The 16,697-nt window shown below is 38.6% G+C and overlaps 1 protein-coding gene across 2 annotated transcripts in view; it reads right to left on the bottom strand.

The window, feature by feature from the left end:
* Positions 1-16,697, bottom strand: part of cars1 (cysteinyl-tRNA synthetase 1) — a 19,300-nt gene continuing 2,603 nt past the window's right edge. For both annotated transcript variants that reach the window (XM_085908484.1, XM_085908483.1), the window contains 21 exons: positions 16,299-16,390; positions 15,286-15,374; positions 15,105-15,201; positions 14,362-14,460; positions 14,064-14,213; positions 13,719-13,859; positions 10,914-11,002; positions 10,723-10,844; positions 10,443-10,555; positions 10,206-10,334; positions 9,973-10,102; positions 6,633-6,736; positions 6,434-6,531; positions 5,344-5,533; positions 5,140-5,208; positions 4,873-4,954; positions 4,624-4,704; positions 3,474-3,541; positions 1,365-1,424; positions 1,185-1,268; positions 1-870 (listed from right to left, as the gene is read on the bottom strand). In XM_085908484.1, coding sequence (XP_085764610.1) covers positions 721-870; positions 1,185-1,268; positions 1,365-1,424; positions 3,474-3,541; positions 4,624-4,704; positions 4,873-4,954; positions 5,140-5,208; positions 5,344-5,533; positions 6,434-6,531; positions 6,633-6,736; positions 9,973-10,102; positions 10,206-10,334; positions 10,443-10,555; positions 10,723-10,844; positions 10,914-11,002; positions 13,719-13,859; positions 14,064-14,213; positions 14,362-14,460; positions 15,105-15,201; positions 15,286-15,374; positions 16,299-16,390 — 2,237 coding nt within the window. In that variant the 3' untranslated portion in view covers positions 1-720. The remainder of the gene's footprint in view (positions 871-1,184; positions 1,269-1,364; positions 1,425-3,473; positions 3,542-4,623; positions 4,705-4,872; positions 4,955-5,139; positions 5,209-5,343; positions 5,534-6,433; positions 6,532-6,632; positions 6,737-9,972; positions 10,103-10,205; positions 10,335-10,442; positions 10,556-10,722; positions 10,845-10,913; positions 11,003-13,718; positions 13,860-14,063; positions 14,214-14,361; positions 14,461-15,104; positions 15,202-15,285; positions 15,375-16,298; positions 16,391-16,697) is intronic.

Raw genomic sequence — 16,697 nt, forward strand, 5'->3', positions numbered from 1 at the left:
CCAAATTTACCAATCGTTTATTCCTAACAAAGCGCACTAATACAGGCCTGGGTCCCGGGTCCCTCACACTAAAACTCGTGCGTTTTTGTGACCACCAAAAGACGACACATTCTTCTGGGTTGCCCAGTTTTAAAGAAACACAATATGAATATTAAAGCATGCAAAATATTGTGTGATGATTGGTCGATGGTCATCTCCTCCCCGTCGAGGTGTCATCACTCTGGTCAGGGGGTTGGGTTTTTTCCTTTCGAAGCCCAACCACCTGGACGTGGTGTTCTTTGTTCTTGTTCCTCACTGACCTTGAGGTGTTATCATCCGGTACTCCCCTCGTCCTGTACCGTCCAGTACTCTCTTCATCTGGTACTCCCTTCCTGGGCCTCCCTGTTCCACAACTCTTAGAAGAAAACAAGTTCATGCAGTGTGCCTGCACATTCCTCACCCCCCACCAATCCACACAAGCACTCCAATATTAGATATTATATTGATATGATTATATGTTTCACACAACCTTAAAAAATATGTTTGAAAACTGCTAAAAGCACATTTCCCTTTAGGATAAAGCGGTTCAGAGTTCGTTCTGTCAAAGAGAAGACCAGTAGATCAATCAGACCAAATTTACCAATTGTTTATTCCTGCACTTATTCCTTATTAGTGTGGTTCAGAAAATCGATGAATACACACACACAGTTTTGACTTTGACTGAACTTTCTGAATATAATTTTATTTAGTTTCTTTTGCCTTCCCTGACTGCACACCCATGCTCAAAAGATACTCGTTATGTATCTTTTGTTGATTTTCATAAAGCTTGCGCAGTTTCTTTTCTTGTCCTTTGCCGAGTTCCTTCCCTTCAGCATCATGTGTGGGAAAACCCTGTGGACAGATGAAGAAATTACATGACAAGACCTGTACATAGTATGTGAGAATTAATTGGTTCATATGGCTCATAAAAAGGTCAGGAACATCGACTTTTTCCATTTGAACAAATGGAGATTGGCTATTTAGATGTACTGACTCACCAGCCTAACATATTATTAATAAAATTGCCAGACATGGGCAAGATATTCCTTGCTTTTCATTGCGGGGTCCACAGGCATACTGGATTATTGATGACGCTTGCATTTTGCTGATATTTCTTTTTTTTTTCAGGTGACAGTTGTAATTTGAAAACCTGTGTAACATGTTACCATTTCATCAAATTTTGAATATTTGTCTGTGTCTGCAAGGAACATCTCAAATGGAGGAATCTTCATTTTAGCAATCTTAGCCATCTGAAACACAAAATCCACAAACAAACAAATCAAGAAACATTACAGTTTGATTCATCGTAACGTATATTTTCACGAGCCGAAGAGGTCAAAACAAACCTCTTGTTCTTCTTTCTTCCTGGAAGCCTCCTCTTTTTTCCTCAGCTTCTCTTCCTCCATCTATGAACACAATAGTTCCCACTTAAATCTTGTATTCACATACTGTATATTCAAAATTGGAATGGAAGAGAAATGACTGAGTTCCCTGCTCTTTCTTTTGTGTTAAAGTTATACTACCGTAATTTTCGTACTGTAAGTCGCGTTTTTTTGTCATAGTTTGGGTGGGGGGGGAGACTTATACTCAGGAGCGACTTGTGATTTTTTTCACAAATTTTCAAAAATCCGCGATGTAGTGAAACCGCGATAAACAAACTGCGATGTAGCAAGGGATTACTGTCAAATGACGTCACCCGTGCCGCGCGGCGGCTGTATACCTAAAAGACAAAGGATTCGATCACGGGATGCCGAAAATGACGAAGGGCCCCACGTACTACCGGCATCATTAGCGGCTTTGTTTGTAAGTGACACGGAGGACGAAGAGTTTGAAGGATTTAATGATTTGGAGTGACACAGAAGGTTTTAAAAACTATTATGGTTTTTACGCACGCCCGATCCTTCTTGATGGGAGCTCTCTTTCACCTCCGTGGATGGAAGCCGGGGGCCGGCGCTCGGCCGGGTGGCTGTCCGGGGACGGTGGATGGGGCTTGGACATGGCTTTTACGCACGCCCGCTCCTATTATATGGAGCTCTCTTCCACCTCCGTGGATGGAAGTCGGGGGCCGGCGCTCGGCCCGGTGGCTGTCCGGGGACGGTGGATGGGGCTCGGACATGGCTTTTACGCACACCCGGTCCTATTTATGGTGCTCTCTTCCACCTCCGGGGCTGGAAGTTCAGTAGTTGTTGGCTCGTTGAACTCTTGTTTTGTTAAAGAGCCGTTTACCAAACCCACGTCTTTCCTGGTACTTTGTTAACGCTACAATATCGTTTTTTACTAGATCTCTGCAGCGCACGCGCGGCGTTGTTGACTTAAAGAATGAGGAATTTGAGCGATGGATTTAATGATTTGGAGTGACACAGATGGTTTGATAATATTGTTGTTATAAAAACCCACGTCTTTCCTGGTACTTTGTTAACGCTACAATATTGTTATATCCTAGATCGCTGCAGCGCACGCGCGGCGTTGTTGACATAAAGAACGAGGAATTTGATCGATGGATTTAATGATTTGGAGTGACACAGATGGTTTGATAATGTTAAATAAACCCACGTCTTTCCTGGTACTTTGTTAACACTAGAATATTGTTATATATTAGATCTCTGCAGCGCACGCGCGGCGTTGTTGACATAAAGAACGAGGAATTTGATTGATGGATGGATTGATTTAACGATTTGGAGTGACAGATGGTTTGGTAACATTGTTGTTATATAAACCCACATCTTTCCTGGTAATTTGTTAACGCTACAATATAGTTATATACTAGATCTCTGCAGTGCACGCGCGGCGTTGTTGACATAAAGAACAAGGAATTTTATCGATGGATTTATGATTTGGAGTGACACAGATGGTTTGATAATATTGTTGTGATATGATAGTTATTTTAAATATACTTAATATATCGTTATATGGGTCTGTGGAATAATTAGAAATGCAACTTACAACGGGTCCGACGTGAGCATATGCGGCGCATACGCGGCATTGTTTACATAAAGCACGATCGATGGATTTAATGAATTGGAGTGACACAGATGGTTTGATTAACGTGTTATTTATGTAATACTTACTTGAATAACTCTGAATGTTACGTCAGGCCCCTTCTGAGCTCCTCGTTTGTGTATATGTCACGTTAGCATACCGTATCGTTTCGCCTGTTGGCTGGTTCATGTCTGTTTTTGATGTTGGATTTTGACGAATACATTTGCCCCAAAAGTGCAACTTATACTCTGGTGCGACTTATATATGGGTTTTTTTTCACTTTATTGTGCATTTTATGGCTGGTGCGACTTATACTCCGGAGCGACTTATAGTCCGAAAATTACGGTATTTTACTTACTTACATTATTATGAAGCGATACATACATATCAAATTTGAGAAAACCCTGTCACAGGCAAAGAAACCTTTGCTCTCACTCACACTTTGCAATGTACATGGCACCACTGCCTCTCTTTACCTTGATCTTTTCATTCCGTTCCTTCAATAAAATCTCCTTGTCCACCAGTTTCACCACAGTTGGCAGTCCTGCAACAAAGTCACACTGCATAACTACATCATGAATAAAGCCTCTTAATAATACTGAATTTGGCCTTAGCTGTGGTATTTACAAAAATAAAAACTTTTGTGCGTAATAGTTTGACAAGCACAAATACTGTACACAGAGCTCCTCCTACTTTGCTACTCTTAAGACAGGAGTGCCGAACCGGTCGAGAGCACTTGACCCGCGGTCACCAGCCAGCTAGCTAGCAATCAGAGTAGTTGAGTTGTTTGTATTTTTTGTCTGGTCTTATTTCAAGCTTGTTTGTTTGATCTGCAATGCGGCGATGGCATTGGCAAAGCAGGACCGGCATTTTAAAACTGTACACGAGAACTACCAAAGTGACATTTCTGTTCTTAACACGAAACATACGTAAGTGCTTCCTGACTCGCGGGTTCAGTAGGCCGTCACTTCCTTTTTACAAACTCACCTATCTTGTATCCGATTTATTTTTCAGTTTTGCTCATGTTTAAACCCGTAACACCAGTGCACAAGATGCAGCATCGGCGTTTGATGTCGCCATCCATGCTCGGTATTTCCCCATCTCAGTCTGTCTGCGCGGGTAATTTTTCCAACGCTGTTTGATGGTGATGAGGGCCGATGGCACGAGCACTGTTATATGTTGTTCAACATGGTATGCATGTTTTAATGCGTGCGGGCATGTGTGTACGTGTGGGTATGCAAGTGCGCGTGCATGTGCGTATGCGCACGTGTATGCTTGCGCGTGTACACGTGTATGTGTGCATACACGTGCGTACATGAGTCAATTACGAGAGACTGACTGCATGAATAGTGGACCTTTGGTCAAAAAAGGTTGAGCACCCCTGTCCTAAAAAAACGTTATTTAAAAGACACTACAGGACATTTCTTTTCCTTTTGCTAACAGTTCAACTGTGCTATTTCATCCATCCCTCCCTCCATTAAGACAGAGAGAGAGAGAGAGGTACTGACAGAGAGAGCGACTACAGATATACTACAGCCGCATACAGTACTGTACTGTCAATTCATATCCACACAACTAAATGGCACACAATTACTTACAATTATATAAAACAGGATGTTATGTTACCTTCATGATCTTCGAATCGGACACCCAGCTCCGGTAATGTAACATCACGGACATCGTCACAAAGCAGCAGCAACTCCGTGACTGGTAGAAAAAATAAATAAAAATAAAATAATATATATATATATATATATATATACACAAATACTTACATTGCTAGTGGAAAAAAAAACCTTTTGCTTACTGTTTTATGTGCAACACTTGAAATGTTACAAGTCAAACCAAAGCAGAGCAGAAATCTACAGGTCTTACCCTTCTGCTGTCTGGCAATTGTTCGTACTTGCTCTCGGAAAGTAGACAGAACTGAAAGGTAAGGCATCACTGTGCTCTCCAGCTAAAAAAGACAACATAAAAACTATTAATATTTATATTAAAACAGCCACATGAAAGACTATTTGTTGTCTGAACAAATTTTATACATATGATTTTATATATAAATTCTACTTGTGCTATTGCAAAATAAGTGGTGTCCAGCAAATATTAGAAATGACTGGTGATAGAAAAATGGCTCTGTCTTACGTCAAGGCTCTGTTCTTTTCCTCCAACTGGGAAACCAATGGGCTCTGAACCTTCAATTGCACCAAATATCTAGAAGACATCAATAACTTTTTTATGAGAAGCTCTGACATGAATACACAGACCAAATAAAGCTTTCACATTGTTATAATTTGAAAGTAGTTAATCAGGATGCATCAGAGGGTTTTTTTGTTTTTCTTTTCTCACCTTGAGCATTTTGGTGAGATACATGGCAATACTTTGCATCAGCATGCGGTTAGGTCTCAGCTTAGCACTTTTCTTGCTGGCGATGTAGCTGTTGCTCTGATTAACCAGCTGCCTCATCTCATCCATGGCTGTGCGGGTGTCAATGTTATCACACAGAGCCTCATGGATGGCTGCCTTCTTGTCGTAAAAACTAGATGACCACAGATGATACACCTAGCTATTAGGCATTACACTGAAAGACTTGAGGAAATAACTTCTGACATACTTTGTAACTAATAATACATGTTACGAATGATCTAATCAAAAAACAGTAGTTATCATTTTTAGTCCCAAAACAATTATAAGGCATAAGATGTACTTTTACTGTAACCAAACCAGAGGGTTCTGGAGTGGTTCTGCTGTGCATGAGGGGATATTAAGAGGGTTAGGGTATGTATTTGAGATGAACTACATAAGTGATGCTTTTACACTGGTGAGGAGAGTGAGGTGGTGGCCAGTAAATTTATAGGGGTGGCCGTGGCCATCCCCTTGTGGCGCCATTGAAGCAATTGTTGCTGCTGGATGAAGACAAGTATGTCCTGAGTAAAGCTTCTCCAAAACAGCAGATAATATTCAATAAGCTACCCAAAGCAGAGGAATTTTATTTTTTCATAGTTTTTCTCATTGCTAGTCGTAACAATACAAGAGTAATCCGGAGGTTGTTGTTTTTTTCTTTTTTTTGCCGGTCCTTTTTGTTTTACATGTTTTAATTTCTATTTTGTTGTGTTTTGGTGTTGATTCAATTAGTTCAGGTAAAAAATGTAAAAAGCTTAGCCTATTGAAATTATTAGGTTTTTTTGGCCTTTAAATATTTGTGTAGCTCTATGCAGAGAAAATATACAAAATTCATTAAAAATTATATTGCAGCAGAGCCTTTGTATCGTTATTTAACAATTTTGCTTTTATTTCATAACCTCCTAAATTTGTAGAAGAGTGGAGCAGACAACAAGAGAACCACATTTTTGTCCATTTATTTGTAACTTTTTATTATGACGACTGACTAGAGAAGATATCAACTCCAATATGCGACGCCGCATTTCTTTTCTCTTACCTTTTGTTAAGTGCCACCTCGGCTACATCCCACTTTTCAAACTGCCCTGTGATGTCAGTAGATGCACGTAGAATGTCCTTCACATTCAAGAAAAACTCCTGTTCACAAAAGGAAAGAAAATAACACAACATATTAATTTTGAAATTATTGAGGCTGAACTGATTTTTTTCGAGAGATTTACTTGGCCTGTATCACATACATTCAGGAACTTCTCATACTGGACAACTAACTCCATAGTGTTGGGAGAGTAATCCAAGGTATCTTTCCACGAATGCATCAGGAAAGCAAGACGGAGCTGGCGGGCTGCAATAACAAACAGGAACACAGACTTATTATTTCAAGACTATTTTATTTCAAATGTGAAAAGAAAAAGACAAATTACATTTGATGTGTGGATTTGCTCACTTTAAAAAAAGGACGCTTCACAGGAGCTTTACAATCAAATACTACTTTATAAAATTGACTTCTTTGAGCTGCACAAATTTATTTCCCTTTTGATCTAATAATGACCTGTTCTGGCATCATTCTTCTCTTGGGAATTGATGTACCGTAATTTTCGGACTATAAGTTGCTCCGGAGTATAAGTCGCACCAGCCATAAAATGCACAAGAAAGTGAAAAAAAAAACATATATAAGTCAACCGGAGTATAAGTCGCACTTTTGGGGCAAATTACAAACAAAGCCGCTAATGATGCCGGTAGTACGTGGGGCCCTTCGTCATCTTGTGATCGAATCCTTTGCCCTTTATGTAAACAACCGCCGCTCAGCACGGGTGACATCACTTGCAGTTCAAATGACAGTAATCCCTTGCTACATCGCGGTTCGTTTATGTTTGGTTTCACTACATTCCAGATTTTTGAATTTTTAAAATTTGTGAAAAAAAAAAATCACATATGTCGCTCCTGAGTATAAGTCGCCCCCCCACCCAAACTATGACAAAAAAACGCAACATATAGTCAGAAAATTACGGTATACAGTAGTTTGTGTTGCCAATCTTTCTGCCATTGACTGACACAAAGAAAGGCAGCTTTGACATATGATCAATGAGCGTACAGTACATAATTAGGAATTTCAATCCAAACTAGAATTGGCAATTTCTGGAGAAATTGCGTGTGAAGGCGAAGGCACTTCACACTATTGTGGGACTCGAAATGATGATTAAATGACATAAAAACGGTAAATTGATGATGATTAAATAAAATAAAAATGGTAAATTAATGATGATGATGAAAATAATTATTAAAGTGATGTGTTAAAATTGAATGAATGAAAAAAAATATTGGTCAAGCGGGATTCGAACTCGCACGGGAACAGCGCTCGTGCTCCAAATTCCAGTCTCTTCTTACTGAGCTAAACAGCGGCTTAGTGTTGCTGTGGTGGAATGATGATATTAAACAAGAAATAAAAATGGTAAATGCCGTTAAAACGGTAAAATGATGTTTTTAACTTAAAATTAAATGAATAACTAAATGAATGAATGGAAAATAAATAAAAAATAAAAGAGTTAAATAAACGAGTTAAGGTAAGAAATCATGAAAAAAGTTGTCAGATATCAAAATTTGAACTCACTCCTGAACGTCGCTCGTGTCTAATGCGCCATTAAGAATGAATGGGGGATTTTAAGGCACAAATTTGCTAATTATGCAAAAACGGTAAATGTTATGAACAAATAAAATACTAGCAGTCATGCCGTGAATTTTTGGAACGTGTGAAAGTTGGAATGGAGTGAATCGGTTAAAGCATGTGGGAGTAGTTAGGTGTCAAAAAAGTGGGAGGAATAAAGTAGGATAATAATAAGAAGAAGAAAAATAAAGTAGAACTAGAATTGGCAATTTCTGGAGAAATTGCGTGTGAAGGCGAAGGCACTTCACACTATTGTGGGACTCGAAATGATGATTAAATGAAATAAAAATGGTAAATTAATGATGATTAAATAAAATAAAAATAATAAATTAATGATGATGAAAATAATTATTAAAATGTGTTAAAATTGAATGAATGAAAAATTAATGAATAAAAAAATTATCGCCCACCGGGATCGAACTCCCTCGCGGAAGTGGCTCGTATTCCAAACGCCATTGTATTCTTACTGAGCTAAACAGCGGCTTAGTGTTGCTGTGGTGGAATGATGATATTAAACAAGAAATCGGTAAAAACGGTATGATGTTTTTAACTTAAAATTAAATGAATAACTAAATGAATGATGAAAATAATTATTAAAATGTGTTAAAATTGAATGAATGAAAAATTAATGAATAAAAAAATTATCACCAACCGGGATCGAACTCGCTCACGGACGTGGCTCGTGTTCAAAGGACCATTGTCTTCTTACTGAGCTAAACGGTGGCTTAGTGTTGCTGCGGTGGAATGATGATATTAAACAAGAAATAAAAACGGTAAATGCCGTTAAAACGGTAAAATGATGTTTTTAACTTAAAATTAAATGAATAACTAAATGAATGAATGGAAAATAAATAAATAAAAAATAAAAGAGTTAAATAAACGAGTTAAGGAAAGAAATCATGAAAAAAGTTGTCAGATGTCAAAATTCGAACTAGGAACGTCGCTCGTGTCTAATGCGCCATTAAGAATGAATGGGGGATTTTAAGGCACAAATTTGCTAATTATGCAAAAACGGTAAATGTTATGAACAAATGAAATACTAGCAGTCATGCCGTGAATTTTTGGAACGTGTGAAAGTTGGAATGGAGTGAATCGGTTAAAGCATGTGGGAGTAGTTAAGTGTCAAAAAAGTGGGAGGAATAAAGTAGGATAATAATAAGAAGAAAAATAAAGTAGAATAACAATAGTGTGAAGGCCTTCGCCTTCACACTAATAACAATAGTGTGAAGGCCTTCGCCTTCACACTAATAAGAAGAAAAATAAAGTAGAATAACAATAGTGTGAAGGCCTTCGCCTTCACACTAATGAAAAGGTTGAGTAAGTTAATGTAACTTTTAAAATTTCTAAGAGAGTTAAATTAGGATCTTAAATTCTGGTTTTAATTGACTTAATGTACTATTTTATTCACATTCATTTATATATCTACAAAATACCCCAGTTTTCGTGGTGTTTTTATCACTCAGGAGGAGCGTTACCATAGTGACCATATTAAAGGGTTGTTATCTGGTGACGAGTTGCCGATCCGCCAAAGTTATAGACTTTTATGAATTGGTCTGTGGTGGAAATAAATTGGGGATGAAAGCTGTACAGTACATCTTGGCTTCAAGTGTCCTCACAAATTACATCTGCCTCTAACAAATCCAAGCCCATAAAAGTTTTATCTTGCATGACATTGGTGTTTACACCAGTAAAACAAAGTTTCTGGTCCATAAAAACAAATTGGCCATTTTTATTTAGTGTGTAAAGCCAGGAACAAATCAAATGTGATTGGTGTTGTCAACCCCTTTCACTCATTGAACACACCACACACACACCACACACACAACACACACACCACACACCCACACACTTATATATATTTTTTTAATGCTCAGGCAGTCAGTTAAGAGTTAAGGGGAAAAAAAGAACTAAAAAACCTGTATTTGCTGCCAAGGCTTCCTTAATGGTAATAAAATTCTTCAAAGATTTGGACATCTTGCATCCTGCAATTGTCAGGTGACCAGTGTGCAAGAAATAACGGACCCAATGATCATTCTCAAAGAAAGCCTACGAAGAACAAAAGCACAAAACAGTTTGTTTCGGTGATGATCAGAAGCTGCCAATGTTTCACATAACATTAACAATAAAAACTTTTTCATCACTTTTGTACCTCAGACTGAGCCAGCTCATTGTCATGATGGGGGAATCTGAGATCAAACCCACCACCATGAATGTCCATCGACTCCCCCAAGATGGAGCCGGCCATGGCCGAGCACTCAATATGCCAGCCAGGCCTTCCCTATTAACGCATTATAAAAAATAAAATAAAAATCAAATGTTTCCCAAACTTTTAGCAATTGTACATAAAGGTCTCTCAAATGGGACGCAAAAAGGAAACGTGTCTTACCTTTCCCCAAGGAGAGTCCCATGAAGGCTCTCCGGGCTTAGATGCCTTCCACAAGGCAAAGTCATTGGGTGATTTTTTCTCACTTAACTGGTCGGCAGAAATGCTGAGGTCACCTAATATATTTTTTTTAAATACACACGACACAAAATTATAGAGTCTATGGGTGGTACTTTTAAGTTTTGAAAGTAGGCATTTTGGATTGAACATGGTGCCCCAAATAAAAATAAACAAGCTAGCTCATGGTTATCATTGTTATCATTCCAAACATGGTATCATGTACCTTCTCCCTCTTGTAAAGCCTTCTGATCTCCAACTGCCTCTGGCACAAGTTTGGCATATGAGTGTTTTGGACAGGCATCAAACTTTGCAGTGTTAAAATAAACAGAGCTATTTGATTCATACCTGAAAGCAACATTTTACTCATTAGCATTTATACTGAAATGATAAATATTGTGTTACACTCTACTTTACCCATAGCCATTTGAGACAATCTTCTTCACAAACTCCACAATTTCTGGCACATATTCACTGACACGGGTAAGGACATCAGGAGGAAGAACCTAGCAAACAAAGATAAACTTAGGACAAGGCACTCACAAATTTAAATAGCCTTTAAATTTTTGAAAATGTTTTGGAGATGTCCCTATCATCTTTGTGAATGTGATGCAGTAAAAAAATTGGTTGCATCCAAGTTCAGCGCTGGTGCAACCAAGAAAAAAAACATTAGGTGCATCAGTGCAACCTGTGCTAAAAGTTCATCTAGAGCCCTATTAATCACAGCAGATATATATAATCACAGGGATTACTGTCATTTGAACTGCAAGTGACGTCGCCCGTGCTGCGCGGCGGTTGTTTACATAAAGGGCAAAGGATTCGATCACAGGATGACGAAGGGTCCCACGTACTACCGGCATCATTAGCGGCTTTGTTTGTAAGTGACACGGAGGACGAAAAGTTTGAAGGATTTAATGATTTGGAGTGACACAGGTTTGAAAAACTATTATGGCTTTTACGCACGTCCGATCCTTCTCGACGGGAGCTCTCTTTCACCTCCGTGGATGGAAGTTGGGGGCCGGCGCTCGGCCGGGTGGCTGTCCGGGGACGGTGGATGGGGCTCGGACATGGCTTTTACGCACGCCCGCTCCTATTCTATGAAGCTCTCTTCCACCTCCGTGGCTGGAAGTTCAGTAGTTGTTGGCTCGTTGAACTCTTGTTTTGTTAAATAAAGAGCCGTTTACAAAACCCACGTCTTTCCTGGTACTTTGTTAACGCTACAATATACCGTAATTTTCGGACTATTAGTCGCTCCGGATTACAAGTCGCACCACCCATAAAATGTACAATAACGTGAAAAAAACCCATATATAAGTAGCTCCGGAGTATAAGTCACACTTTTGGGGCAAATGTATTCGTCAAAATCCAACACCAAAAACAGACACGAACAACAGGCTAAACGATACGGTATGCTAACGTGACATACACAAACAAGAGGCTGAGAACGGGCCTAACGTAACATTCAGAGTTATTCAAATGATTATTACATAATTAACACATTTATCAAACCATCTGTGTCACTCCAAATCATAAAATACATCGCTCATCGATCGTGTAAACAATGCCGCGTACACGCGCCGTCGGACTCGTGATTTGCAAGACTAATTATTCCACAGATCCATATAACGATATATAAAGTATATTTCAAATAACTATCATATAGCAACAATATTACCAAACCATCTGTCACTCCAAATCATACAATCCATCGATCCTTGATCGTGTAAACAATGCCGCGTACGCGCGCCGTCGGACTCGTGATTTGCATGTCTAATTATTCCACAGACCCATATAACGATATATAAAGTATATTTCAAATAACTATCATATAGCAACAATATTACCAAACCATCTGTCACTCCAAATCATAAAATACATCGATCATCGACCGTGTAAACAATGCCGCATACGCGCGCCGTCGGACTCGTGATTTGCATGTCTGGCGTGATGTGTGCTCGCATGCTGTCCATCACAAGCAAAGCTTGCATCCTAAATTGCATTGCTGCCCCTACTGTTTTTTTTTTTTTTTTACATCACCACACTAAATTCTCTTCACCAGACCTGTGCTTTTTAAAAACTCAACAAAACAAACTTCTTGCGTCACGGCCAATGGTGAAATTTAAATCACCCTCGTTCAGTTTAGTTTGACAATAACTATATTTCTTTTTCAGTTGTTTTTTTTTGTTTTGTTTATTTGTTTCATGAACTTCAATATTGTGCTTTAAAGTGTGAATTGCTTTATTCGTTTTTTCAGTGTATTAAAAATATGTGAGGTGATCAACTGTACTAGTAAGTAATATGTTAATGATCAAGTAAATATTTTTGAAAAAAAAAAAACACATATAAGTCGCTCCTGAGTATAAGTCGCCCCCACCCAAACTATGAAAAAAAAAACGCGACTTATAGTCCGAAAATTATGGTAGTTATATACTCGATCTCTGCAGTGCACGCGCGGTGTTGTTGACATAAAGAACGAGGAATTTGATCGATGGATTTAATGATTTGGAGTGACACAGATGGTTTGATAATATTGTTGTAATATGAAAGTTATTTGAAATATACTTTATGTATCGTTATATGGGTCTGTGGAATAATTAGAAATGCAACTTACAACGGGTCCGACATCAGCATATGCGGCGCATACGCGGCATTGTTTACATAAAGCAAGAGAGTTGGATTTAATTAATTGAAGTGACACAGATGGTTTGATAAACGTGTTATTTATGTAATACTTACTTGAATAACTCTGAATGTTACGTCAAGCCCGTTCTCAACTCCTCGTTTGTGTATATGTCACGTTAGCATACCGTATCGTTTTGCCTGTTGTTGCTGGTTCATGTCTGATTTTGGTGTTGGATTTTGACAAATAAATTTGCCCCAAAAGTGCGACTTATTCTCCGGTGAGACTTATATATGTTTTTTTCACTTTATTGCGCATTTTATGGCTGGTGCGACTTATACTCCGGAGCGACTTATAGTCCAAAAATTACGGTAGTAACTTTTGTGACAAGCCTAAATACAATGATAATCCTATTAAGCCAAATACAGAGTGCAAAACTCAGATGTTGCCATTTTTTTAGCTTTCCAATATCGACTTTATTTTTAAAGCAGCAGATTGATTCAATACCACCATTTCTCTTTGGTAACCAACAAGATTGACGTTCACTGAGTAGTTTATGACACACTGTTACCTTTCGTATCAAACTGCACCGTACTACTTACATTCAAGGCGTCCATGTCTTTATGGTACTCTCCCTCCCAAAATGTAGGCAGAATAGCAAAGATTGAGTTGTCTGTGACTTCACTTCCAAACTGACCGTCCAGCCAGTCAGACAGCATGTCCTTGGAATTTGTCAGCAGCGCCTAGAAGAAAGACAACATTTTATCATAGTACTGTATTTTAATGTTAAACAAATTGCCAGAATACTGAAACTATATATTAAAAGATAAAGCCAAAATGTAAAAACAGTTATTTGTCCAAATACTAAATATAAACCATTACATAAAACAAAGTTGTTGCCTTGTGAAGGAAATACATTTGTGGTTGTAATTAAGGTTAAGTCTTACCTGGGCCAGAGGTTGCACGATGTCATCTGCAGCTTTACAATCCAATGCTGCCTGCAGAGGCTGCAGAGCACTGGTGATGGCAGCATCAAGCCTTTCAAGCATCTGTTTTTTATCTGCGTCAGTAGTTGAGGCCAAGCGAGCCTGAAAGGGCTGAGGATAACAAGTAAGCACTTTTAAATTCACAGAGCCACTACTAACCTATTGTCAAATTTTCATAGTTAAAATTTGATGGTACTTGTTTGGACACACAATCTTAGGGCTGACAATGACATAAAGGTTTATTTTTGTAACTTCTCACCACTCGGGCAGTCATCACATCCTTCAGTATTTGAGCAGCTTGTGGTTGATTCTCCTTGTACTGGTCCAATAGGTAGTTCTGACGTGCCCTTTTAATTATCTGACAGACAAATGGTTACAGATCAATTTCTCGATCGACTGCTTAAAACATGAAGTATAATAAGCATCACAGGCCCTTAATTTCCCTCAGTGGAGAAATAAAATGTCTTTTAAAATGGTAAAAAACACTAATCAGGGCTCTGTGGTCATCTCAAGCGTCTGTTCACCAAGTGTTGGTTAATATTCTTGAGGTTAGCATTACAAAGTTGAGGAATCTATGAGTCATGAACAAGAAGAATATCTTCTGTGTAAGAATAGCAACAGAAAGTTTGAGTCAACTTGTATATTTTAAACCAGGGGTTACTTCTACTATCAGTACGCAAGTCAGTGGAGGTTCTAGCATGAATGTGTGAGACACCCCTTTGGTCACACGTGCACGTTTTCTTTACGATTCCGAGGTGCATGTTTCCTACTTACGAGTCAGACGCCAGATGTTCTTCGAACACGAGTGACCTCAGATAGCTTTTTATCAACGCACAAATACTCTGCTTGAGCAAGTTAAAAGATTCTGCAACGGGGCACAATTTAGCGTCCCTCCTTGTTTGCCATTCTGTGAGTGTGAGCAGCATAATACACAACTTGGAGCATACTCGTTCAACTCCAGTTATTGCATTTACAAATGGCTACTTCATAGCGTGTACATACTTTGTCATCGATGTCTGTGATGTTCATGCAGTAAAAAACATCATACTTGAAGTAGTCCTTCAGTACTCTTCGCAGAATATCAAAAGAGATGTATGATCTGGAAAGACATCCGGAATGAGAACTTATTTGTACTTTAGTGTGGTGGCGACAGGTGGAATGCTTTTCACTGTGTCCCATTTACCTGGCATGTCCCATGTGGGAGGCATCGTACACTGTTGGACCACAGCTGTACCATGTGACCTTGTTTCCATTCTGAGGAACAAAGAGTTCCTGAAATAGTTCACAGAAAGCAAGTTAAAAGCTCCAGATTACATGTTTTGTTGAAAAGACTTCCTGGACCCTTATTTTTTAGGGCCATTAGAGCTGCATGTGTCGATAGACATTTCAAAAACAAATATATAATGCATTGGTATTTACAAGCCTATGTGACCTATGTGAAAATGACACTCAAAACATTAACTGTAAAGTATTTTCAAGATGGCAAAATGCAGTACCGTAATTTTCGGACTATAAGTCCGACGTCAGCATATGTGGTGCATACGTGGCATTGTTTACATAAAGCAAGATCGATGGATTTAATGAATCGAAGTGACACAGATGGTTTGATAAACGTGTTATTCATGTATTACTTCCTTGAATAACTCTGAAAGTTTCGTCAGGCCCATTCTCAGCTCCTCGTTTGTGTATATGTCACGTTAGCATACCGTATCGTTTAGCCTGTTGTTGCTGGTTCATGTCTGTTTTTGGTGTTGGATTTTGACAAATAAATTTGCCCCAAAAGTGCGACATATACTCCGGTGCGACTTGTATATGTTTTTTTTCACTTTATTGTGCATTTTATGGCTGTTGCGACTTTTACTCCGGAGCGATTTATAGTCTGAAAATTACGGTAATTTCAGTTCTTCACTCTTAAACAACAAACAAATTGAAAATCAAATATGTTGTGTTCAAATGGTAATGATCCTTTTTCTTTGTTCTTTCTACATGTTTGACACAATGAGAACTATGTAAAAAAAGCAGGCCTTTTATAAAAGACATTTTACGAACCGCACTAATGTGCACGGTCAGTCTGTCTTGACGTTCACATTTAATTTAAGCATTTATTTAACTGAGGTTCCTAGAGCTTCAATTTTGGGAAGTTTTTTTTAACACCAAAAACAATGATACATTTGATTTAATAAATATCTTCACTACCTTTGCTCTGGTGAGACTATTATAGAGTCGGAGTTGGGGAACATCTGTTCCAGCTGGTGGAGACCACTGAGGCTGTACCCTCTTTCCTTTCCCTGAAATCAGATTGTCAAATGTCTGAAACAGGGCCAAAACATACTTCATTTGGCAAACGTCAATACATTCAATGCAACTATTGGAGGACCTTCTACAAACTAGATGATACTAGATGAATTGGGTCCACATTTAGTAAGGCGACCCAAGAAAGCACAAGTCCCACCCCTCTAATGAACCACAATATCCAAGTGTCCATGCATTACAGAGTAGACAAGATACAATTTGGTAGGTCACGATTTTTTTTTCCCCACAAATGCGACTTCACATTTAGATCACTCGCTCTAGTTGTAACATGATCCATAACAT

Source organism: Syngnathus leptorhynchus, chromosome 3, assembly GCF_054491065.1.
Source record: "Syngnathus leptorhynchus isolate UIUO chromosome 3, UIUO_Slep, whole genome shotgun sequence".
NCBI lineage: Eukaryota > Metazoa > Chordata > Actinopteri > Syngnathiformes > Syngnathidae > Syngnathus > Syngnathus leptorhynchus.